This window comes from Cloeon dipterum, chromosome 4, assembly GCF_949628265.1.
Source record: "Cloeon dipterum chromosome 4, ieCloDipt1.1, whole genome shotgun sequence".
NCBI classification, from domain to species: Eukaryota; Metazoa; Arthropoda; class Insecta; order Ephemeroptera; family Baetidae; genus Cloeon; species Cloeon dipterum.
This window is the reverse complement of record NC_088789.1, coordinates 7,798,790-7,824,633: the sequence shown is the minus strand read 5'-3', so window position 1 is coordinate 7,824,633 and position 25,844 is coordinate 7,798,790. Positions and strand designations below refer to the sequence as shown.

Sequence of the window (25,844 nt, the reverse complement as noted above, 5' to 3'; positions counted from 1 at the left end):
TTCAATTTAATCACGCTTCTATAAAGTATGGCGTTTTTGCTCAAATTAAAAAGAGCATTCGCTGAGAGCGTCATAGACATAATTTTTATATGACCTAAACCTTTTAGGCGCTTTTATTATGAATTACAACCGACGCACTCCACTTTGCATAAAGTGCCGTGTTTTAGTTATGATTCATAAACTTAGGAAGCCAGGCCAGATATTCAAATGCGTCGTTTTGAAGGCCAATAAATCGGTATAATTGACGGTTGGGCATATTACAACACGTAACCATCGCTCATTCAGATCTCTGTGGTGGTCGTAAAATAGAATTTGCTCCTCTAACTCCGAAATCATGGAGGTGTGGCAAAATATCTGAAAATTCCGTAACTATAAAGCCGCTCTTAACAAGTGCACGCAATTAAAACAGGAATTTCCGGTGCGATCAGAACTAGATTGTAGGCGGATTTCACTTAACCCTTGCCTGGTGCACGGCTGACATTGTAATAAATGATTATTTTTGTTTTGATGCACTTGAGCGGTTAGAAACTGCGCTCTCGCGAGGGAAAACACGGCGGCAGCGCGCAAAAAGCTGGAAAGATGATTTTTATCAGGGCACGCGAGTGAGCCGCTATTTGGGCTGCGCCATAATTCGGTGTGTGTGTGTGTCTACGCCGCTGCACTTGTGCTGGAGACGCAGTGTCTTGATGACGATACATTTCATAGCCCAATAATCCACGCAGATGACGTCACAAATTAGCACCTGAAAACATGTCACACTTTTATTCGCAATGATGGTGTGCTTTTCTATGATCAAATCGAAGCTACTTTGAAAAAGACCAAGTTTTTTAAAATGAACATGAAAGACAATAGTTTTTTATACTAACGATGATTTCTTTTGCTTAATAATTACACACTAAACTGATTTTTTGGAACTGATTATTAAAATAATGGTTGAATGAGAACAGCGTTTAAAAGTATTGAAAGCAGTTCATAATTTTAAAATTACGTTTAAACTAAATCAAACAATAAAAATAGCGTTTTTATGTGAAATCAATTTTTTTACACTCGAACGATAGTCTGATTTCGTGTGAGAATCATGTTTTTCGCAGTAATCAAACACTTAATTCTACAGCTACAGTTTCCTTGAAAGGCAGTAAATGCGAATGCATAAAATTACAGTTTTTTAATCTTTATAATTTTTAAACATTAATGAAAACTGGGACCTACTTATTTTATAAGAAGCGTTGTAATGGTTTAATTTGAACGTTTCTCGAATGTTCGAAGGTGAAACTATTCGAGGCTTATTTTAATTGTTTTTGACGACAAAAAATGAAGATGGATGTAACTCCGTTTTAATCTGTGCTCGTAAAATTTGCACCTTGATTCCTTTTTAATTTTATCAATTTAGCAACAAATAAGGTCGTCATGAAGCTTCGGATAACTGTAACCGAATGTTATATTCAATAATAGGTTTAACAGCCACACCCAGTAATTTGATTTATTTAATACATTCATTTCTAAATTTCCAATTAGTAATGAAAAATCTAATTATATTTTGGAACTGCTTTGAGACAGAAGATTTGAATGATTTGCCATTTTCTTTATTTATTGCAACATAAATCCTTTTTAACGGTCTTCATTAATTATTTATCGTGTGTTTCAGTTTACAATGATCACCAGCACAGTGTGGCCGAGCAGGACAGCCTGAACGCAGCCTCCTTGCCGCGACCTTCAGCTGCATCCACCACTTCCCCCAAGAGACTTGCCACCCTTGTGGAACGAGACTCGTCCGCGTCGTCGCACAAGCACAGTGTCGCGGCGCATTCGCCGGTCAGGAATTCGTTACTCAGGATTTTGCGGAGGAAAACGTTTGAAGCCTCCGAAGAGATGGTGGACCGAGGAGAGCCATTGTAAGTTTCAAAATTTAATCGCTCTGTTGCCCAGAAAAACACATGTTTTGATCATTATGAAAAGGATAAAGAGCGAAACACAAAAGAGTAATGATATTGCAGCAGATAAAACAAGTAAATAAATCCAAATTAGGTGATATTTTTAAGTTGTAAAATAATTTGTCTCTAAATTTTTCGTCTATTGTAAATTATGATATTTAAAATTTCTTTAATGTACTCTGGAGAATTTCAAAAGTTTTTTCTTTGAAAGAGAATTCCAAAAGTTCAAGTATTAATACAGTAATAAAATAAAACTTAACCCTGTGAAACTCTTCACTCTGGAAACCCACCTGCGCTTTGTTAGATAAGTTGGCATTGGATAACTGAAAAACGACTCTCTCCTGCTGAAAAAGCTTTTAAACCGGAATAACAAGACGTTTCCCTTTAAAGTATATCACGTAAAGTGCAGTGCAATATATTACTTAGTTTCATTTACCTACTTCTGTCCTCGCGCGTACCCGGCAATTAGAGCCAACGCTCTCGATTCAAGTGCTCAAAAGGATTTTCGCGTCTTCCGACCGAAAACGCCAAGCAATGAGTGATTTATGAAATTTGCCTCGAATCAACATGATTTTTTCCATTGTTCGTCGTATTGCAGCTGCTCATTCGGCGAATTTTCATTGTTTCTGCGCGCGCGGAGAAAGGTGAGAGCTGATAGCGATCGCAACTCGAGATTAGCTGTAAATTCGAGTATGAACATAATGGTTCAGTGCAATATAATGAGCGCATCGGCGCGCGAAATACAAAAGAAAAGAGTAGAAAGTGAGTGATGCACTTCGAAAGAATTCAAACGCATGGAAATAATCTAATTTTGGTCGTAGAAAATACAAAAAATCGTGTTTGGTGTCTAAAAATTGAAATGCAACTTTAAAAAAATTCCTCGCTTGAAAGATTTTCACACGACCGAAAATGAGCTTTTAATTCGGAATACATTAAACATCATATGGTCGGGAACCGTAAAATGCGGTCGCGAAATGAGGAAAGATGAAGATGCATTGCCTGTGTTGTTTGCGTCGATGAAAGACGCACTCATTCGGCCGGCTCTTCATTATTATGCTGAAATGTGGCACACTGAGTGATACAAACACTATAATTTGACGGGTTCGATTCCTGTTAGACGCGGCTGCCTAATAATAGATTAATTTTCACCAAAAAGCTAGACGCCTTGGTGGCTCATACAGATTTTGATGTTGTAATTTTTTTATCGGTCATGCCACAACCAAGGAATTATTTTAAAGCCAGCTCTTAATACGCCAATTAAATTAGTATATAATTTCGCTGTAGGAGAGGGGAATTTTTACAGAATCGGCGTGCTCTTAATATGACTGACGATTGACGAATCATATTTCGAAATATCTACGTATCATAGGGAGATATCGAGCTAGATAGACGCCTTTAATTTGAATTTTATTACTTTAATGTGCTAATGGTCGCTTTAAAAATCACGATCAGAACTAGATCTGATGAGCATATTAAAAGGCGTGGACCACCCAAGCGGAAAGATAGTAAAAATTCTCACTGCTGGAATTAATCATAAAGTATAGTCTATTTCTCGACAGTTTTGCTATTCGCATGAGGTAATCAATCCCGGCTAACAAGAAGCTTTTTTACGATCTCGACCGCAATAAAATGCACCGTGCACGCAAATATGGTCGGCACCTGATTGAGAGTTAATTTGGAATGATTTCTTACTTTTCAGCCGCCAACTTTGGGTTGCCCTAAGCTCCTTGTACGGGCAAGCTTTGGTTCTGGTCATGCTCACAGTTTGCCTCATAGAAGTCATGGACAACTCCGTGCGGATTTTTAGCATGCAGGTAAGGTGTTTTGTTTTCCTTTCAAGGATTTATTGTCATAATTTTAATGAAACGGGCTCACCACGATGACCATTCTTTTTGTGTTTCCAGCAATTTGTTCTTGTTTCTTGTCCATTATTATTTTTTATTATTGAGGCATGGTGCAGAAAGAGGCCAGGACTATTATACAAATTATTGTAGATAAACTACAGCTAAAAATTCACTGGCAAAACCATGCAGTTGTTTTTAGCTTGAAATACATATTTTGTTTTTGCAGTTAATATTATTATTCGAAAAAATAGGATATCAGATTTCTCTTTTACAACTTGGAGAATGAGTTTAACAAAATTGAGACACCCACATATTAATATATTATGTAATGCTTTAAATGCAATTCAGATGAAATTAATCAAATATCATCCATGATTTTAGTTCATATTCAATCCAATTTACCGATAACAATTATTTGCTTGTATAAGATTCTCAACTGCAACAAGAGTTGACTGTTATTATTTATGCCTAGGGTTTCCTGCTATTGTATCTGTACGTCGGTGGCATTGCCGTGATCTTGTGCATCTACGTGTGGGTGCTGATCGACAGCTGCGGCTCCCTGTCCAGCAGCTCGTCCCGCGACTATGACAGCGAGGAAGACTCGCCGACAACAGACGACGCCGAAAACCCACACCCGCTCACGAGGTTCGGCTCGCTGAAGAGGGCCCACCGCGCTGGGACCACCGGCACCTCGTTTTACATCAGGGTCGGCGCCATTCGTGAGTATCCAGTTAGGATAAAATTCATTTCATGTGTTAAATGACGCATGAGTAATTCATAAAAAGTATATGCGTGCTGTGCATTTAAAGCAATCATTTTTTACCAAAAATATAACGATTATTTTATGTTTGCCGTTATTATTTCAACTATTGGCTAATTTGCACCAAAAAGAGAAACTAGCAGAGATATTAAAATACAGCATTTGCAATTCGAAACGCACAGTTACTCTGCTAGATCGAAACTTTTACTCGACGAATGCGATTTAGTCAGCCACTGAAGCGTCGCACAATGTTTGTTCGTCCTTGTTCATGAGCTTCACGCCGAATTTTCCTTAACTGTTCCAGTGTTTGGTCTGGCGACACTGGTTTTCAGCGGGCTGGAGGTTGCAATGCACTCGACTATGGACGCCACTGGCACCAGTGCGTGCCTCAGCGACATAATTTTCGTGCACCCGGTGCTGCACGGCCTCTTCACTTTCCTCCAGATGCATTTCCTCTTCGTCAACTCACAGGTAACTAGAATGGTAGTCACAATGAAATATAATTTAACACATTGCAAATACCTCAAAAAGGCGCGCAATTTTTTCTATATTGAAATAAACTACTAACTGAAAATGTGATTTTTCAAAGTCATCTTAAAGTCAGTAATATTTTTGAAAATGAGATATTGATGAATTATTATCTCTTTTGCAGGTTGTCGTTGAGCGATTTGGTCTGGCCGCGCGTTTCGGCTTCATGCACCTGGCTGCGACCAACGTTGCGTTGTGGGTGCGTCTCATTGTTTGGGAAAGTGGAACCGAGTGGGTCTACTCGATCCACCAGGCTCAGCAGCGGGGCAGATCCGCAACCAGCTTCTTGCCCTCGCCCCTGGAGCTCAAAGGCTTCCCCAGAGCTGAGGCGCTCAGAGGTGAATTTCTAACTCTCAATCATTGCTGATTATTAAATAAGTTTGAAAAAAATCATTAAAAACAATGTATTTGTACCAATACATTTATAATCTCTCGCCACAATTAGCCCCCACAAAAAAATGCAAAATTTGGGCACTTAAACCTTGTTCCAGACTCTCATTTGCTGTTAGGGACGTCTCTTGTGACCACTCTAAGTTGAATATTTTAATTTTATTCTAATTAAATGACTTAATCTCCATGCCATTTTATTTTCTTTGCTCTACATTTAACTTAGAAAAGGACGTCAAATACCTATTTTTATTTCTTCAGCAGGCTGGACAAAGAACGCAACCCATTTGACAGCTTTCGCGCCCGTTTCTGCCGACCATATTTCTCAGGTGATCAGCCTGCACGAGTGCTTGAACGCCAACTCCTTGGGACAGCTCTGGACCTCGGCTACTCCCTTCCTAACCCCATTCATTGTCCAGTTCAGGTAAAAATTTATCTCTTTTTAAGTTTCAACTTGGACTTATCTTCGAATTTCAGTGTGATTTCGGCCGCTGTTACCTTTGTGATGGGTCTCAAGGTCGGCCAGCGAAGGCACATGTTCAAGGGCGGCAGCAAGGGCTCGAGTAGCTCGTGCTCCGGCTCTGTTGACTGCAACTCCAGCAGCCGCGGCCTCTTCCTCGGCCTCTTGTGCGTTGTGGCTGGGGTCGTGGTCATCATCGTCTTCTTTGTCGTCAGAGGAGACCCGAACTTCCCGCCACACCTGCCTTTCTGGCTGTCCGTCGGCACGCAAGGCTCTCTTCTTGCTCTCGCAGCCGCACTTTCCCTTGTCGGAATTGCTCAGGTAAAAATTTTTAATTCTTGACTTATTCTGACGCGAGAAAACCTTGTTCTCAAAAATAGAAAACGATGTAAAGATTCTAGATATTCTTGTAGTGAAAAAATTGGTTCAAACAAATTAAACGGGGCCAGTAGTAAAAAATCGGGTAATTAACATTTTGTTAATTTGTTGTAATTAACATTTTGTTAATTACAACTTTTCATATTCATGGTTTTTAATTACAATAATTAAGAACCAAGTAATTTTTACTCTTCTCGGCATTAAAAAAAAACTGAAAATTTAAGAAATAACTGTTTAATGCAAATTTGCTTGAGATTGAGCTAAATTACATAGTTGAAATAACAAGACACCTTCATTCTAAATCAGGTCCGCCGTCTGTCCGCGTCTTCGAGCGAGCCCCCTCGCATCGACCGCCTGCTGTCCAAGGCGTCTTCATTCGGCGTGGTTGCCTACTCCATCTTCACGATGGCCGCCGGCGTGGGCCGCGTGCTCGAGATGCAGCGGACGGACGACCCTGAGGACGGCCGGGCCGCCGCCCTGATCGCCTACTGCGCCGTGCAACTGCTGCACGTGGCCCTGCAGACCGGCATGATGGACGAGCTGAGCAGACGCCAGTGCTCGAGCCGCGGACAGATCATTTCGAGGCCAGGCAGGCAGATTGTTACGTGTCTGCTGTGCCTCAATGGAATTATGTGGGTCTTTGACTCGCTGGTCACCTTTAGCTGGGTGTCGCAAGAGCTCCAGCTCAACTTCTACGGCGTGCTCACTTGGGGAGTCATTAGCAGGGTGAGTACATATTTTAAAAAAAAATATAATAATAATAAGTAAATAAATAATCGGGCCGCCTTCGACGATTAAAATAAAATTGCGATTAAGATTTGTGATCAGCGCTGATTTAATCAGTTTTTCGTTTTTAGTTTATGAATTTTTTGTGTTATTTGAACTTTGGGAATTTTAGTGGGTCTGCTATCTCCCTCCTTCTTAAAACAGAGTTAAAGGAAAAATTAAATAGGAAATTTCAATAAATTGAGAAAAATCAGTGCACTAGTTTTTTTTTTGCATCCTTATTGCTCCAATGAAAACGTTGTTTGACTCTTAATAATTAGTAAAAAACAGTATACAAAAAGTGTGTTAATTTTGCTAATCCTGTTTGGTTTTGCAGGTGAGTTTGCCGCTGTTGGTTCTGCACAGGTTCCACTCGTGCGTGCGACTGCTCAATGCCTGGCAAAAGGCGTACAACTGACGAGGGCGGGACCGCGAGGAGCAGTGTTGCTGCACGGGCACCACTGGGGCCTTCCGGGCCCAGATCCACTTCCAGGCTCCAAGGTCTTTTCGCGGTCCCTCCCCGCCAGGCGCCACCCCCTTTCGCAAGGCTCCGTGGCACCCCAACATGCACCTGCTCAAGTTCTAGGCCCCTTCCCGCTCACCGCCTCAAGGGAATCGGCCTTCGGACCCCCTAGTTTTCGTTGCCAACACCAATTCTTAATTTAATTCTCAGCGTGTAAATAATTTATGAAGAGTAAATTTATTTAATTGTAGTTTTTGATGTGGTCGATGACTGTATATTGAGAGATCATTCGGTCCCAGACGGACGGCGAGTTTGGAACGATTCTTAGAACTCGCTTGTCTCGCGAGTGTCACAAGCCGGTATTAAAATAAATAACTGACTAATGTAAGCCATATTGACGCGTTAGACGTAACTCTCTGTACTAGAAGAGTACAAAACCATCACTGCTGCATGTGTAAATCTCAAGCACACATCAGAATGTTAAAATATGTTATGTTTCTTTTAAAATTTATGGTAATAAAAATATCTTAAAACATATTTGCATCAGACCTTTTTTAACTAATAAAATTCAACCAACCCAAGCTTGTAAATATATCACAGTGTGAATGAACTGGAGCAAACCTTCCTACCTATCTCCCTATTTTTCACACATTACAACGTAAACTTAAATCCTATGCTAACTTCCTCCGCTTGACCCTGAAAAATTTATTTCTCTTTGTCTCACAGGTAAGATCAAAAGGGAACTTTGCTTGGACCAAAGAAGATTATATTTCACACCCAATCCATACCTGAATGATAACGTAAAAGGTAAAAAATGATGAACATTTGTTGCAAGGTGTGGCCAATATTTTTCAATTATCATATATTATATTTTGCTTCAATTTTGTGAAATCCACCGCTGTTTTATAAGAAAGGCAGTCAGTTCTGAAAGATATTCTTCTTATTTTTACTGGTGAAGTATTTACTAAAACTGGAAATGAGAGTTTCCAAGAGCAACACCACAACTACGACTTTCATCATGGCGATTTATAAGAAAAATTGCATTCCTTATTCTTATTGTATAAGTCTAAGTATCTATGCAAAATATATGCGCACATGCTGAGCAGGTTACATATACCTTTTGATATGAACATAAATTGAGAATTTGCAATCACAAGCAAGGAAAGATTTGTGGAGCTGTTTCTATTGCATTTATCACATGGACTCTTGATGCAGCTCTCGAGTTAAAAACAAGGAAAATACTCCATATTTCGATAAGAATGTAAACCATTTTTCTTGAATTCAGGAAATGACTACAGATACCGCATCCGGAAGCTCTAGAAACCATATAGAAAAAGGCTCAACTCTTATGCGATTATTCAATGTGAGTGCACTGCTGGAAATGGAGTCGTCTTTAGCAGTGCTGGTGCTCATTACTTTTGCGCGGTCTGCAGCGCTCGATTTGTTCCTTGTGAAGAACGTCCAGAACAACACCTACGACTGTGTGTCATTCGAGGATGCAAACATTGACGATGTGTTCGAAGCTACTTACATGACCCACACACGCACAGGAACCTCAGATCATGGTATGAAATTATTAGATCAAACTGCTGTGATTATTGATATAATTGCAAAATTACACTTAGAAATCAGCGAAATCAAGGAAAGCGGTTATTCCGAATATTTGACGGTTGTCCAGAATAATAAGAGACTAGTAACAACTATGGTGAATTTTACAAACAACGAGTCGATTTTGAGCCAATTTGGATTTATCTTTGATCACGGATGGGAAGGTATATTAGATTACTTTGCAAGGAAGAAAAAGCAACAGAATTTTATTTAAGGATTCCCGACTTTCCGGAGTGGTGTGATAGACATGCTGACCACAATTCCGACGTATCTAAGAATATCTCTCTGGGCGAAAGGACCGTGCTATCTTAAAATTGGAAATTTCGTACAGCTGAAATTTGCACCAACTGAGAGTGGTTTGCATGCAAAAGTTTCGGTTTCCTTAACCAAGATTGAACAAGAAGTGGTTTGTGCATTAATGACCTTTCTTGCGGAAGACTTATAACTAATTTCGTTGCAGAATTTTCTCGCAAACCGATGGAACCACTTTTCATTGAAATATGAAAAAGACGCAAAGCGTTTAGTTATATCAGACAGTAATAACAAATCAATTAGTTTGCCAATAAGTGTTTTGAGCTGGCCTACAAATTCCGAAAAGTTCGATTTGTCTTTTGATTCAGACGATGGAGAGGCTCGAATCAAACTTCATAAATGTAAACAAATATTATTTGATAAAGTTTTTAAACGAAATTTGAATGAATTTAGACAAGGCGATGTATTTCAACGGAAGCTCGATTGGAGGTGGAATCAATATTTTGCGATCGAAAGTGACATACTGTTTAGCGATTAGTCACGTGAGTAACAGTAAAACCACATTCAAGATCAAATCTGGAAACAATCAGGCATATTTCCCAGTGAGTATTGTCAGTAGACTTCAGATTTTACTTAACTTAAAGTACAATAGGTAGCGTTACAATGGCGGAATAGATTTTTCAATGTTAAGCGTGAACTTGTGCTAGGAGTTCGACTCGAAGGAAAGTCAGCAACTGCCAGATCTTTCTTGGCCATGAGGTTTCTAGACACAAATTGCGTGTACCGGAATGGACGTAAGTTGATAGCGATAACATGACATAATATTGCTTTCAAGTTCCTTAATAATTTAAGAAAAATGAGCTAGTCGAAACCATTTTTTAATAGATAAGCAGATTTACACGAGAAAATTCACCCAAGTGCCGAGCAATTCTAAAGTCAGTTGCATGACGGTGACAAATTCCAAAACTGTGACTGAAAGTGCAGTATCCACACTATATTGGGAAGGTGAGCGATTTGTTGATGGTAAATAATCAAATTTAAAAAATATGAATTACGTAATTACAGACTCTTCAAGATTGGAGGACCTCTGTAAAAATCAAACAAACCAATGCAGGGGATACATATTTTGCGGCGAGAAAGGGTGCACGTGCATACCACCGTTCACAGGCCCATTGTGCTTGGACAGTCAGTAAAAAGCTTGATTTAATAAAATTTATTTCTTCCTCTTGTCACATTCCTATCCTAGGTTGTAACCGTTTGAGTGCGTACGGATGCGGTGCGCCATGCGGTTCCTGCCGAAGCGCCTCTGACTGCGACGAAAAGACAGGAAAATGTAAGGTGTGCATCAAAGGATACCGCAAGCCACAATGCACGCAGAGTAAGTGCGTCACGCATCGGATTGACGGTTTTGCATAAAAATAAATTTAAAAAAATATTGTTCATTCTAATCAACACAAAACATATTTTTGAAAGAGAATAATTTTTCAAGAACATTTCCGGCAAGGGTGCAAGATTATAAATTATCCTTTCTTGCAATATAGCACCTTGACTATTCGGTTTCAGGGCTGCTGCAATTCCGACTTAAGCCGGAAATAGTGGAAGGCGAAAGATCTATCAGCTTGCAGAAAGCGTTGAAGAATTTGACATCAGAGGAAACTGCAAAAATCAAGACTGTTGAAATTCAATACAAGGTCTTATTAGGATTCCAATTTTTTAAATATCATTATTTGTTTATCCCCTTTTATGCAGATGTTAAATGAAAGCGATTTTTCAACATTCCACAAATTTGAGCCAAACTCGCCTTTCAACGAAACTTATGCTCTTCCGCGTGTACATATTGGCTCAGAATACCAATTTCGAGCTGCTATCAGGGAGAAGGACGAGGAAAACATCTTTATCGATAACACGAACGACATGGTTTTAGATTTCGTCTTCTCTGAGAGCAACGATAGTGCGTGCTAATATTCAAATCTTAATTTCAAGCCTTTAATTTACTGTTTTAGCCAAGAGCAAGGATTACCACGAAGACGATTCGCCTTTAGAATTATTTGTGTCAATTTTAAGTGCTTGCCTTGCGGTAGCTATTCTCTTAATATTGACCGGGTGTTTATGCAGAATGCGAAAAATGCGACAATCGTCTACAGTTGTTTATAGCTCACAAGTTCACGACTCACAATCAGCATCCATAGGTGCGTTAAATTTTTCATCTCATGATTGTCTTAAACGAGTTTTTTCAATTTAATCAGTGGATAATAACGATTACATGGAGGAAGAAACTAAGGTCAAGAGTCTAATTTACAGCGAAATCCCACAAGCACAAGAACACATATATGAAGAGTTGGATCCACTTTATGCTGAAACTAACCAGGGGATGGATGTCCGTGCTTACCAAATTTTCGTGGAAACGAGTCTGCGCGAGAAAACTTTTAAAAAGCAATTTAAAGTATTACGTTTGGAAAATTAAATTTTTTTTAAAATCTTGTTTGCTTTTTTTAGTAGTCTTAGGAGCATTTTCACATCAATTTAAGCTGGATATAGTTACAACGAGTGTATTTCAGGCTATCAAAGAAGCAGCAGGCATACGGGAAATGGACTACTTGGCTCCATTATCAGGCGAGATTATTCTGGAGAAGGATAAAGGGTTACGAACGCGTTCTTTCTATTACGATGTATTTTCTTTTAGTTTTCCGCAAATTATAAAAAAATTTAATACCTTCGTTTCAGGGGTTCATGTGCAGCAAGCGATATATAGCGACAGAGTGTCCGAAGCGCAAAGATGCCTCAAATTTTTGGAAATTGGTTGTCCAAGAAAACGTCCAGTCGGTGGTTTTGTTGGCAAGATGAATAATATTTACGATGGTTAGTGTAATTTAATGTGTGAAATTAGGCTGACGCAGAGATTTACTGGCCACAGGAAGTGGGCAAGGAAATCAAATTCGACTCTGTAGCTCTGACTGCCATTGAGCGATATTCGTTTTGCCACTTTGAAATTGCGACGATCAAAATTAGCACTGGTGGAGAAAGGAGAACAGTTAGTTACTAACATTTAAATTAGTCCATTAAGAAATAACGCATATTTGGCCACTCAAAGGTCCGCCACCTTCACTTCAAAACTTGGTTTCAAAATGATTTGCCTCAAGAGCACCTAACACTGGCTCAGTTTATAGAGAAGGTCAACCCGGACTGCCACAAGCACGGCCCGATTTTGATTCAATGCGCGTTAGTATTAAAAATGATTATTTAAAGCCTGTATTAATCGCTAAGCTTATTTCCCAGATCGAAAATATCCAGGATTGGGATTTTTATGTATGTTCACATGTGCAAAGATATGATTTACAAAAAGGGAGTAGTGTACCCAGAGCAAATTCTTTCCTTCATGTTCAAGCAGAGCATCCACTTTATGGATTCACACGTAAGAGATTTTTTAAAGACAGTTACGTTTCCATAAAACAATACATTTAACAGAGGCAATACATGTTCGCCAATTTGGTGCTCTTGGAATGTTTGGTGGCCAACAAAGGCATGCTGTGTGCCAATTTCGAACACTTTTATAAGAGACTGCACAAGGTATAATTTTTTAACTTACGTAATTTTCATGTTTGAAACGGTAAAATTTTCACAGGATAAAAGTGTATTGATTCAAAGTTACAATGAACTTAACGAGCAAATATCGAAGGACGCAGAGTGCCGGAACTGTTTGGGAGGTAAAACTTATCTTTGCATCAAAATTATCTCGAAAATTTGTTTTTTCACTACAGTGACTTCCAAGGAAAGAAGCTTGAATATGTTTATCATAGATGGATTTTCTGCAGAAAATCAGTTTATCATAATCCCGAAGCCAAAACCAATTTATTTTTGGGGTTTGATGACTGAGCAGAAGATGCAACAAGTGGTGATTTTGGATGAGAGTATTACAAAAACGGCAAGAGATGATTCAAACAGTTTCGTATCGTGGACTAATTGTAAATTATATTTAGAATGGATTCCTGCCTCAGAAAAATTCACCTTTAACTTATGGAAACTTGAATTTATCTTTGGAGGGAGTTCATGTTACAAAAATCTTTAAATCTCTACAGGTTGGGATCAATAACACAGCACGGGTAAAGCCAAAGCTAATAAAAAATGATTGCAATTATGATATTGATGATAAATTTAAAATAGCTCAAAGACAATGCACCACCTAGAAAAATTGTGAGCGTAATGGTTTTTCGAGGATGGAGGGAAAACTCGCTCCCATCTCCCTTGGATTTGGTGAGTTTTTGGAATGAGAGTGAGATTTGTAGAGGCGGCCCTCAGAAAACTCTGCTGGTTTGCAAGTAAGTTTTCACGCTCATTTTTTTATATTTTAGATCAACTAATTATAAAAATGTCAAAAGCAATGGCTCTAGCTGCTGCAGTCTATACTTGGCGGTAGGACTTATAATTGAAAAAATCAAACTTGAGCAGTTAGTTGACGTTAACTGGCCAATTCGAAAGCTACGCCAAGAAAGTGAGAATATGGTCCAGGGCATCGTAAGTTTTTCACTTTGCTGGCTTATTAACCCATGACATTGCTCATTTCAGGACCAATATAAATTCATCTTAGATGCAACTATGGACTTCTTGCGGTGGCATAGTGACTATTCTAATTTTAACTGATATTTTAATTAAATACATGGTTTTTCTGTAATCCACAACTGATAAAGTTTTATTTGATTTATTGATCAATAATTTGCAAACCCCTACATCAAGCACTAGTACGGATAAATGAAAAGTTGTTATTACAATCAATCAACAATGCCCGTTTGATATCAGATATTGTTCCGATGGCAGTAGGTTTGAGAAACCAAATCCAAGTGGTGTTTCAAGCAACGTGTGGCCACCATGAAACGTTTTTGATCAGTCTTTGCTTCAACTGGGTAACTAGGCGAAAATAAACACTGCAGGGGCCTTAAAAATTTCATCAACCTGCGAACATGACAATCAAACATCTGTCTTTAAAAATTTATTTGACCTTCATCGTGAATTTAAAGTGGAGGGAACTTCCTGAAGCTTTATTCTTCACTCACCACTCATCTCCAATTTTTAGTCGAGACCCACGTCATCTGCGCTGTTGGACGATGGAGCGTCACCGCTGGGAGGTGCTCCGCTGGGAGGTGCTCCACTGCCGCCAAAGCCGCCCATTCCTCCGAAGGGGTAGCCGCCCATGCCTGGCATGCCTCCCATTCCAGGCATGCCTCCCATTCCAGGCATGCCTCCCATTCCAGGCATACCTCCCATTCCAGGCATACCTCCCATTCCAGGCATACCTCCCATTCCAGGCATGCCACCGCCTCCAAACTTCTCGGCCATCATTTGTATCAGCTTCTGCACCTTGGGGTTGTTTTGGTACTTCATGATGTTGGCCGGGTTGCTGGAAATGTCTTGGAAAGCCATGGCCACTTCAGGGTCCTGTAAATATTTTAAAATATAAGTTGCTAGTATTACTATGTTAAAATAAACTTTTCAAGAATGGATGCAAAATAGAGTGGTTGAAAAATATTGTTTACCAATCAATGGCTGGCCACCACTGATACTTTGTTAGGAAAAAATATATTTGTAAATGAGGATTTAGAAGAAATTGTCCATGATGGTTTGTCTAACTTCATCAAAAATTTCAAAGGGTGTGTTATAAAAAAAGGACGAAGCAGTCTGATTATTTTTACACTCCGGGGTATGTCCTACTTGTAGCAAATCTACTTTATCCCTTTCCATACTTCTTTCCAAAAATTCCATGGACAATTTTTAAGATATTAAATTTATTTTCTTTGACATTTTTCTTAAAATTATAGGTCTCAGCTAGCCGCGCCAGCACGCTGATTTTGGGTCACGTGGTCAGCCGCCAGCCGCCTTAAATTTGACTAAGCTGCGCCAACCGCTGGTCAAAAATCGAAAAGTGCTGGAGAAAAATTGGCACTATATAAATTCACTTTTAAAAATATGTCAGTCGCGCCAGCCACCGGCACAAAATGCTCCGCCGCCACCAGCCCAAAATTCGGCTCAAGCCGGTTCAGCCAGTGACCACCTAAAGTTACGTGTCTGAGACCTCTATAAATTTTTTCCGGATTTTTCGCCTTTTTGATCGCCGGCTGGCGCGACTAACAACAAGACAGCTTGGCCAAATTCACGGCGACTGGTTGTGACCTCTACTCTAAAGTAGTGAAACAAATTTGTGGCGATGCTGAGTATAAATGCTAGAAGAAAACAGAAAGAACTTTGGTGCGTCATCGGTGACGTTAATAATACTTCAACAAAAACAATATTTAATTGTTGTTTAAACGCCTTAAAATCATGGAAAGCCATTAATTTTAGACCTCTTGAAGACGCCATTACGATTTACTGATTTTTTCAATGATTCTCATTTTCTATCTTGCACCTGTCATATTACTGTTGATTTAAATTTTTTATTTATTAAAAAATGCCTGAGAAGATGTATGAAAAGAACATGCATTTTAATAAATTCAAGTTTTAAACATACCTGAAGACATGCCCTGAGCTCAGGGTCGTTCATCAGCTTGAAGAAATCGCTCATGCCCGGCTCATCACCATCATCGCCGAGGTCGGCCCTTTCCTGCTGCTCGCGCGCCGCCCTCTCATGCTCCTCCCTGACCTTCTTGGCCCTGTCCAGACGCTCCTTGAGTTCGCGTTCGCGGAAGAGGCGCTCGTACTTGAGCTTGTGCTCCTCCAATTTGCGTGCCTGCAACAAGAGCGCAAGCAGCGGTCAGCGATGGACTCGCCATTTAGTCCTGGTCGGTTTTGACGGCTGACAAGGTAGCCAAAGCGTGCGCGGCGACTCGGCAGGGCACGCTCAAGTAGGCTGTCCAGTGGAGGGTGTGCCAAATATGGGAGCAGGCTAAATAAAGATCAGCCGGGACACACGCTACGAATGATTACGGCCGCGGACGACACACTCCTTGGCCGACTGCCCACGCGACGTGTTCGAATCAAACCCACCTGTGGTGGTGAATCGACCGAGCGACGGTGCGCAGCCGGCGTTTAGTGCGATTTGGGGTGTAATTGACTTGACTATCCACATTCCTCGCGGAGAAATGTAAAATACAGCTGCTAAAAACAATGTTTTCGCTCCTCAAAATAAAAAATTATATTCATATGCACATTTTAAAATTTTTAATTTTTCGCTGCAAATTTCACGCGACAGAAATAGTGAAAGCTGAAGTCATAATTTTAAATTTACGTCGTGTGCACGTCCCTCGGGTCCACCGCAGTGTATGAGAAAGCAAGGTCGGGAGCAGAGGGGTGCGCGCGTCACAGCTCAAGTCTGCATCAACGGCTGGCCGACGAGGACTCACTCACTCGCGCTGAGCCAGCCTTCGAGATCAAGCAGCATGGCCGGGGGCAGAGCAGTTTTCCACCGGCCCTTACTGCTCGTCGCTGCGAGCTGCTGCTGCCTTCTGCTTGCCCTCGCCGCAGGTCAGTAGTGGTCGCCGCAGGGGGAGGGTCACTGGAGGGTCAAAGGTCACCCACCGCCTGCGCGGGTGGGAGGGAGGGAGACCCGAAACCCTTTCGTGGAGGGGAAGGGCTATCAATCGGAATTATTTACGATCCGATTAATCGGCAGGCTGTCGACATCTCGGCAATGCTACTGTCCGCGGCTGCTATTTTCGGCCACTTTTGCTGGACAATTACGTCAGAGTTGCCGGTACTCTTTGCATAACCAGCAGCTCAAGATCGAGTTTAGTTTTGGCCCGCGTGCCAAGTGGAATTCTTTTGATTTCGCTGGTGCCGAAATCACGCGGCAGATCGAAATTCTCGTTTGCACCTCGACACACCTGCCCGAAAGAGATTAGGTGCGTTTTTAAAATCGGCTCAACAGCGATTAATTATTTTGCGCCAAAACTCAGGCGGATGTTTTAACTTGTATTTTTAGGAGAAAATATTCGCGGAGGCAACTCTGATTTTTTTCTACCGTTTGCTATTTTTAGACAAGACGCGCGGTTCATGCAACTCTGTATTGTGCGAAGGGCCAAATGAATCCCTTATCCCATTTGTTGGTAGAATAGGAGTTTGAATAGCGCTCACGGAAATAATTAGGGCGAAATGGCGTGTCGAAAAAAGCAAGTGGACAACGTCTGCGCGCCTCGTGCATGAGCTAGCGAAATGCTCACCGCAGAGGAACCGACACGCGAGTTAATATAGAAGCACTTTAGGCTGCTGATGCTCTCTGCCCGGCTCACCAGTCCTTAAATAACACGCGCCAGCAGCAATACAACGTCCGTGGCGAACATAATTTCATATCTGGGCCAGCCGAAAACGCCCCCATTGTAAAATAAACTTCCATTATCATCCCGTTTTAAGGCAAATAAATAAAATCGGGACCGGAAGAAACATTGACTTCAAGAGGGAGATAATAGAAAAGACATTATTAATTACCATACTCTTATATTTTCTAAGAGAATCTGAATTCCCGAACTAATTCCCGCAAACAAGCGCTATTTCAGAGAAATTAAGACTGCAGTGACCGCGGTGATGCCGCGCATTGTTTTTGTGCCAAAATCAAAAATAGAATGGACCGATTACGTGCTATTAGTAGCGCGCGCTTTAATCACTCATCGTGTCACAGGGCATTATTTATTTAATACAGATTTCATAACACAAACAATTTAATAATTACGTTGACTGCCACATTGCGCTAGGCGAACGAGTTGAACATTCAGTTTAAACCACGGGCTGGCGTTTTATTTTTTCAGGAGTTTCGGCAGATGTTCCGCAGAGCACACAAGAACCGAGCGTATCAGAATGCATGGTACACATCGAGGCAGCTCTAAAACAGGCGCAACCGACGACCAGCCCCCAATCGACATCATCAGGTATTTGAGAAAGAAGGCGCCGCTCTAAATTTTGCTAACACGTTTAATTTATCAGAAACGGAAAGCGGAGAGGCTGATGAACCTGAATCGATAACACAAGATGAGGTACATTGTTTTTCGGCAAAATATGTTTCTTTTAATCCAACAGCGTAATGTTGTGCTAATTAATTGGATCTGCTAGACCACAGACGGAGATGCTGAAGCAAGCGAGGAAGACAATCCTGAAGAGTCCGAACCCGGAGATTCAGGAGAGCAACAAGGAGATGGTAAGTAAAAAAATTGGCTCAGCTACATGTTTCAATTAGACACTAATGGCACAGTTCTTAAATAGAATTAGCAATTTGACTAATTATCCCCTGAAAAGAATTGGCAAGAGAGGCTTTCAATTTTTATTTCATTCACCTCGGATGATAATAACATTAAAGATGACGAGGAAGACCAGAACGAAAGTGAAGAGGTAGGCGAAGATAACGACGGGGCCGAAAACCTAACGGCGGAAACGGAGAGTGAGGAAGAAGAAGTTGAAAAAGACGACGCCGAAGAGGACGCACCGAACTCAGATGAGGATGACAAGGACAATGAAAATGTTGAAAATTTGACAACAGAGGATAAGGATGAAAATGAAAACATTTCTGCTGGTACCGAGGATGACGATGAAAATGAAAACACTTCTGCCGATACTGAAGATGACGATGAAGATCAGGACGATGAAAATGAAACGGCAGAAAATGAAGAAGAAGATGAGGATGAGGAAAATGCTACAGATGAAAACGTGTCGGCGGTAAATGATAACGTATCCGGTGATGAGGATGACGAAGAGGAGGGTACTAACGAGGACAACGACGAAGAGGAGGGTACTAACGAGGACGACGACGAAGAGGAGGAGGATACCGATGATGGAACAGAAGAAAATGATACCACAAAAGGTAAATACTGGAGCAAAATTAGACAAAAACTAATCCTAAACGGTGCTACTTAATGGAAGTTAGCCTATCATCTGATATGAATTTTACTTTTTTTTGGATCGCAACAGATCTTGAATCGATTTCCGGAATACAGCGATTAAGGCTCTAATTTAATATTAATAATGCTTCATGGCAGTGATTGAAAAAGTCCGATATTGACTCAGATTAAATATAAATGATGATGATAATATTAAAAATCGAAGGAAGTCATGAAACGCATCTATTTTTACTCCTTTTGAGCATAAAGTTTTTTAAAAAAATGACTGCTTACACTAATTAGCACCGGGGGGGTTAGATTTTATCTTTTTGCGCCGGTATTTACAAATTCTTGGTAGAAAATGTTGACGAAAGTGGAGAAGAAGAATTAGTCGATGCTACCGTTGAAGAGACCGATTCATCAACCGAGGCTGGCATTGAAGATTCAACAGAAGATGACGCTGCTATCGATCCATCAACAGAAGCTGAACAGGAGGATGAGGAGGATGCTCAAGATTCAGCCGAGGACAAGCTTGAAGAATCCAACACGACTGATGACGCCGATGAGTCGTCAGAAGCTGAGTCAGATGATGAAGCTAATCAAGAATCTGCTGAAGCAGAAGAAACGTCTATAGAGGATGAAGCTGAACAAGCTTCGCTAGAGCAAACTGACGAATCAAATGAAGCTGGTGCTGATGAATCGACAGAGACAGAGTTACCAGCTGATACAGCTTCTACTGAAGCCGAACAGGACGAGGATAACGAGGACGGGGAGGATGATGATGATGAGGACAAGGAGGATGACGAGGAAGATGAAGCTGACCAAGCCTCAGTAGAGGAAGTTGAAGGAACCAACGGATCTACCGAGGCAGCTGCTGACGAATCAAAAGAAGCAAAGGAAACTGCTGAATTAGCATCAACTGAAGCAGAAGACGAATCTAAAGAAGAACAGGATGAAGATGATGATGATGATGATGATGATGAGGACGAGGAGGATACTAAAGCTTCTGGTGAGGAAACTGACGCATCCACTGAAGCTGACGGTGATGAATCAAAAGAAGAGGAGGCAATTACTGAGTTGGCGTCCTCTGAAGCTGAGCATAAATCTGAAGAGGTAGACAATGCTTCCGTGGAGGAGGAAGAGGAGGATGAAAAAGCCTCTAGTGAAGTTGATGAAGAAGAAAAAGATACTGGAGACGATGAAACAACTGAAGCAGCAGAGACGACAGCCGATCAGGAATCAGTAGAGGCAGACAATGATGAGGAAGAAGTCGAAGATTCAGTCGAGGAAACAGATACACCCGCTGACGATGATGCTGATGAGTCAACTGAAACTGAGGCAAATTTAGTTTCTGCAGAAGAAACTGACAAAGAATCAATAGAAAATGAAGACGACGAAGAGGATGATGACGCAGAAGGTAACTGGCAGCCCTGGAAACCCGGTTATAACTCCAGATATTGACCTGCACTATTTGTTTGACGCCAGCATGTTTACCTTCTCCATGAACAAAACCAATTAAATCCATTTAAATGTGAAAAAATAATGTCTTAAAATTATAAACCCTAATTATTTGAACGTTTTCAGAGCCGTCGGAAGCTATATCTGCTGAGGAAGAGGGAGAAAATGTGGAAGACGACCAGGAAAAAGAAGCACAAGCATCTACGGAAGATGATGATGCTGATGATGTTGACCAGGGCGAAGGTACTTAATCATATCAACACTTAAATCTTGTAGAAAAAAGTTGCATAGCATAATACTAAATCATGAAATGTTATGATTTACAGAATCAGTAGAGGCGGCTGAAGGAGATAGTGTTGTTGCTTCAGAGGAAAATGCTGAAGATGACCAGCAATCTAGCGAGGACGCAGAGGATCAAGAAAAAAGTGAAGAGGAACAAACTGAAGATGATAATGTAACCGAGGAAGAGCAAGCCGAGTCAGCTGAGGATGAAGATAATGTGACAGTTGAGGAATCCGAAGGAGTGGATGCTGCTCCTGCTGCTGAAGAAACAGAAGAAGCTTCTACTGAAGCAGATGAATCAACAGAGGAGGAAGCTGAAGGTGCAACTTCGACTGAAGAAGCCCAACAAGAATCTGAGGAAGAAACAGAGGAAGAAAAGGCTGCTGATGAGGAGTCTGAGGGAGATTCTGCTGAAGAGGATGAAGAAGCCACTGCAGAATCAGCTGAGGAGGCTGACGAAGCCACTACAGAATCAGCTGAGGATGATGATGAAGGCGACAAAGAGTCTACTGAAAATGTAGAAGCTGCTGTAGAGTCTGGAGAGGTCCAGGAATCTCAGGAGCAAGCAGATGAAGACACCGAGTCAATCGAAACGGAAGGAGAAGTAGAAACGTCTGCAGAGAAAGTTTATGAAGAGGCTTCAGAAGAAGAGGCATCTGCTGAAGCTACGGCAGAAGAAACAGCGTCTGACGAGGAAGGCGAAGAGACGAAACAGTCTGAAGATGTGGTATCAAGACAAAGGAGGGAGACAGGATTTGTGCCGTCATCGTCTGACGAACAGGACGCTGAAAGCGGCGAGCAGGAAGGCGAACCCGAAGCAGAAGGTATAAAAATTGGATTGATAGGTTTTTCAATTTTCACTAATTAATTTTAAATGCACAGTGGAAGCTCCTGCTACCGAGGTGGAGGTTGAACAAGAAGACATCAATCCTGTGAGTATAAGTGATGTAGTTTGATAGCAACACACTTGTTTACGCTCTGCATGTTAGGATATCATCATTCCAACCAACTTGCGTCCCAAGGACCACATTAACAGGATTTTGAAGCTGAACACTGACACCGCCGAGCAGGAGTTGCTAGCGTCAAAGACGATGGACTCGACACTGCGCGAGCTTAAGCGTCTTTATGACACAGCAATTAAGCCATTGGAAATTTTGTACAAATACCGTGATTTGAGCAATAGACACTATGGCGGTAAAAATTATTATAGCAGTAAGATACAGATATCCAATTTTGCTTTTTTCTAGATCCCGAAATTTTCTCCAAACCATTGGTGTTGTTCATGGGACCTTGGAGCGGTGGAAAATCTACGATTATCAACTATTTGATGGATATCGAGTACACAAACACTGCTTTGAGAACAGGTTTTTTCCAGTCTTAATAGCAAGACTATAAACAAGACTATAAAAACAAATGTATGTATTTTTCAGGAGCGGAACCATCTCCTGCCTACTTCAATATTCTCATGCACGGTGAGCGCGAGGAGGTTCTTGACGGAACTCAGCTCGCAGCTGACTGGACGTTCTCTGGGCTTCAGAAATTCGGTCAGGGTCTTTTGGACCGTCTCCGCGGACTGCGATTGAGAAACAAGCTGCTTGAGAGAGTAAGATCCGATAATCTAGAAAAATTGAACTTAATACGAACAAAACCAAATATTAGGTCAACATTGTGGAGATTCCCGGAATTTTGGAGATCAGAAAGCAAGTTGAGCGTCTTTTCCCCTTCAACGACGCTTGCCAGTGGTTCATCGACCGCGCTGACGTCATCTTCCTGGTATATGACCCGTCCAAGTTGGATGTTGGACCTGAGACTGAAGCGATTCTCGACCAGCTCAAAGGTCGTGAATATCAGGTATGTGTAGAGCAAACGGATTTCTCTTTCATTCAATAACCAAAAAAATCTAACAGACTAAGATCATCCTCAACAAAGCTGACCAGGTTCGCCCTGAGGAACTGATGCGAGTTCAGGGCACTCTGATCTGGAACATTTCCCCCCTGATGTCAAGCTCGGAGCCTCCTGTGATGTACTCCACTAGCCTGTGGGCAGTGCCTTATGAGCCTGGAGCACCCACCAGACTGCTCAGGGCTCAAGAGGAGGCCTTCCTGAGAGACATTCGTGACGCCATTGACAGGAGAGTGGAGAACAAGATTGCAAGTGCACGCAGATTTGCTGTAGGTGTTTCATAGTTTTAGTCACAAAGGGCTTAGTTTGATGAAAATTAAAAATTGCAGGTGCGCGTGCGAAATCACGCAAAGATGGTCGACTGCTACCTGACAACCTACTTCAACCACAAGACGCTGTTCGGCAACAAGAAAAAGATTAGTGACGACATCATCGAGCACCCTCAAAACTACCACATCTACGAGGGTCTCAGCACACTGACCAACATTTCCCGATACGATTTGCCCGACCCCGAAATGTACCTCGACTTCTTCCGACTCAACCCCCTGTATGAATTCCAACAGCTTTCGGCCACTTGCACCTACTTCCGAGGCTGTCCTATCAACAAGTTGGACGTCGCCATCGCGTACGACCTGCCAGAGCTTGTCGGCAAATACAAGAACAGCGTCGAGGATTTGCTTGCCAAGGTGGCGACCGGCACCAATCTCAAGAGCTGAACACTCTGATCGCCCCAATGGTCAGCATGTCGATCTAAATGGAGTTGATGGCTACGCAGACAGAAGACTGATGATCTTTCATTATATTTATCTCACTTTTATCTTCCATAAGGGCTAGGAGAAAAGCAGTTTGATGCTGCTTTTCTGCTAGCCCTGAATATTTCTGGTATCAGGGAAAGTGATCCGAGTTGATGCACTTCTGTCTGCGGCGGGCTATCTGCCCATGGACTAAAAAGAGCGGGTGAAAAGTGTTGAGTGTTGTTAAGTGATGCGAATTTGCCAGCCTGCAGCGTCATTGTTTGTTGTTGTATTAAATAGTTTCAGTTTCATAGCAACTCATTTCTTAGTAGCCTCTGTTTAAAACAGTTGTTCACTTTGTTTATTTCAAATGTAACTCTCCTTTTTCTAAATGCAACATTTAATATCCATGTGAATATTCTACCACAAAGCGCTGGTGTAAATGTTATGTAAATAAAACGTTGATTAAGTCAAATAAAGTCTTCCACATGAAAATTAGCTGGACTAGTTTAAATGGGAACTCTTGTATTGCGGTGGATGATAATTTTTTCAAGAACTGAAAGGAGTAAAAAAATTATACTCACATTAGGGGTGACCTCTCTCAGCCAATCATCAGCCTGCTCATCAAAGTCGATTTTGCAAGCGTTACGCAGGTCATGGGCAGCTTCAATCCATTTTCCAAGTAATCTACAAGTTAACAGAAATGCTAGGAATTTAAATTTTCCAAAACCATAAAATTGGTACCTGTGAGCTCTTCCTCTGAACTTGAATGAAGCGGCACTGTCTGGATTGATCTGCAAGGCCCTCGAGCAGTCTCGAATGCAAGCATTAGGCTTGTTGAGCTTCAGGTAACACTGACCACGCTTGGCGTAGAGTAAAGCAGCGCCTGGATTTAAAAAATAATTATTTACATCATATCTTTATTATTATTCTTGTTTATTCTTGTGACCTTGCAGTAGAACTATAACTATATTTTTTACCAGGATTAAGAAGAATGGCCTCTGTGTACAGTTCAACGGCCTTTTCAAACTCCTGCTCGCTAAAGGCAGAGATGGCCTCTCTCTTCTTTTCATTCGCCTTGTCCATATCCTCCTCAGTAACCTCCTTGTCCTCATCACCCATTGGTTGGGGCGAATCGTTGTCAGGTTCTAGGGAGCAGCCAAATATAGAGGAGGCCGCATTCATTCCAATTTATTTCCTTACCAATGACACCCTCATTGTCCAGTTCAATGTCACTCTCCACTAATTCCTCTTCCTTGTCTTCCTTAGGTTCCTCAGACTTTGGCTGAGCCTTGGGAGGAGCCTGAGTTTTAGGTGCATCTTCAGTTGGAGAGAGAGTTGGGATTTTGGCTCCCAAAGATTCCAAGTACTCTTTAAAAAAGGCAAGCTGAGGAGTGTGAAGGAAGGAAGGATTTGCCTTCACGATGCTGACAAAGATTTTCAGCTCTTTCACTTGCTGTTCCGGGAGCATTGACATCTGAAAATTACCAAATGACACGCAATGATAAAATGAAAAAAAAACGGAAAAAACAATACACGTAATCCATTCCATATTAGCCTTGGAATTTCAAAATGTGTTCGTTGCGTAAAAATAAAATTACGAAATCTTTCTTCTTTCCAATAAATTCTATTTTTTGTTATGTATAATATCATAATTAATTTATAATATTCGAATTCAGTTCGTGTTGCGAAGACAGTTAGTTTTGTAATGTAATAACAGTCACGAAATCAGACAAGAGCAAATTTTTGGCGAGAAGACCCAGCTAGAAATCGGATATTTGAGAGGGTATTATGTATCCATGTATGATACTCTCCCAACTCTGTTCCAGGATTATAATTTGTTTGCCATAATAGTACAATTATACGTTGTGTGACCTTTCAAAGTTCAGTATACCTTAACAGTAACAAGAGAAAATAAGTTAGCACAGAAAGCAATTTTAGGGGGTAAAATGAATAATAATATCTATGTGTATGTATTTAGAGTGAGGCGAACTTCAAAGTCATCATAAAAATACTTTCCGAAAAGAACGCATGGCCTTCCCTTCAATTTACCCTGGTAAATTTATGTAATTTTTCGGACGCAGTATTACGCATTAAAAGTCATGAAACATAAAAAATCAAATGTTACACTTAATTTTGGCAAAAATTACCTTGGCAATCAACCACAAACGACTTTTCCAGACACCGGTCCTCTGAGGTTGTAAACAAACAACGCCGATTGCATTCGACGAGACGGGAGTCGCAGATGATCACGTACGTACGGCGCGATTGGTTAGAAAAACTGCCACTCGAGGGCGGCGCAAG

General features: G+C 41.1%; 4 protein-coding genes across 10 annotated transcripts in view; 3 read left to right on the top strand and 1 right to left on the bottom strand.

Annotated features, from left to right (window-relative positions):
• LOC135942801 (proton channel OtopLc-like) overlaps nt 1-8,053 on the top strand; it is a 28,843-nt gene extending 20,790 nt beyond the window's left edge. For 4 of the 5 annotated variants that reach the window (XM_065489115.1, XM_065489117.1, XM_065489119.1 and 1 more), the window contains exons 2-10: nt 1,646-1,892; nt 3,631-3,745; nt 4,248-4,494; nt 4,840-5,006; nt 5,188-5,401; nt 5,712-5,874; nt 5,928-6,231; nt 6,595-7,014; nt 7,391-8,053. In XM_065489115.1, the coding sequence (XP_065345187.1) occupies nt 1,646-1,892; nt 3,631-3,745; nt 4,248-4,494; nt 4,840-5,006; nt 5,188-5,401; nt 5,712-5,874; nt 5,928-6,231; nt 6,595-7,014; nt 7,391-7,471 (1,958 nt within the window). In that variant the 3' untranslated portion in view covers nt 7,472-8,053. The remainder of the gene's footprint in view (nt 1-1,645; nt 1,893-3,630; nt 3,746-4,247; nt 4,495-4,839; nt 5,007-5,187; nt 5,402-5,711; nt 5,875-5,927; nt 6,232-6,594; nt 7,015-7,390) is intronic. The other variant, XM_065489116.1, reaches the window with a different exon arrangement.
• Nucleotides 8,054-8,858: 805 nt separating this feature from the next.
• LOC135944804 (uncharacterized) lies at nt 8,859-14,052 on the top strand. The gene is made up of 25 exons (XM_065492007.1): nt 8,859-9,081; nt 9,142-9,288; nt 9,340-9,530; nt 9,585-9,777; nt 9,830-9,978; nt 10,029-10,170; nt 10,262-10,381; nt 10,442-10,561; nt 10,623-10,754; nt 10,940-11,067; nt 11,126-11,327; nt 11,380-11,565; nt 11,623-11,819; nt 11,935-12,045; nt 12,101-12,211; nt 12,264-12,407; nt 12,468-12,595; nt 12,653-12,788; nt 12,842-12,943; nt 12,999-13,080; nt 13,135-13,298; nt 13,354-13,476; nt 13,538-13,692; nt 13,753-13,888; nt 13,940-14,052. The coding sequence occupies exons 1-25, from the start codon at nt 8,865-8,867 to the stop codon at nt 14,012-14,014; spliced, it is 3,591 nt and encodes a 1,196-aa protein (XP_065348079.1). The 5' UTR covers nt 8,859-8,864; the 3' UTR covers nt 14,015-14,052.
• LOC135944811 (putative protein FAM10A4) lies at nt 14,035-25,825 on the bottom strand. Of its 3 annotated transcripts, none has more exons than XM_065492034.1 (8): nt 25,691-25,825; nt 24,744-25,017; nt 24,521-24,688; nt 24,285-24,426; nt 24,125-24,227; nt 15,873-16,091; nt 14,425-14,806; nt 14,035-14,350 (listed from the first exon to the last, which is right to left on the bottom strand). In XM_065492034.1, the coding sequence occupies exons 2-7, from the start codon at nt 25,015-25,017 to the stop codon at nt 14,441-14,443; spliced, it is 1,272 nt and encodes a 423-aa protein (XP_065348106.1). In that variant the 5' UTR covers nt 25,691-25,825; the 3' UTR covers nt 14,035-14,350; nt 14,425-14,440. The 3 variants fall into 3 exon arrangements, with proteins under 3 accessions (XP_065348106.1, XP_065348105.1, XP_065348104.1); XM_065492033.1 differs by having other exon boundaries at nt 14,035-14,346; XM_065492032.1 differs by having other exon boundaries at nt 14,035-14,323.
• On the top strand, nt 16,645-24,038 carry LOC135944803 (retinitis pigmentosa 1-like 1 protein). The gene is made up of 15 exons (XM_065492006.1): nt 16,645-16,825; nt 18,103-18,222; nt 18,278-18,327; nt 18,404-18,488; nt 18,648-19,148; nt 19,523-20,581; nt 20,749-20,865; nt 20,949-21,728; nt 21,787-21,836; nt 21,894-22,098; nt 22,152-22,268; nt 22,335-22,507; nt 22,564-22,755; nt 22,812-23,075; nt 23,136-24,038. The coding sequence occupies exons 1-15, from the start codon at nt 16,741-16,743 to the stop codon at nt 23,520-23,522; spliced, it is 4,185 nt and encodes a 1,394-aa protein (XP_065348078.1). The 5' UTR covers nt 16,645-16,740; the 3' UTR covers nt 23,523-24,038.
• Nucleotides 25,826-25,844: the final 19 nt, after the last annotated feature.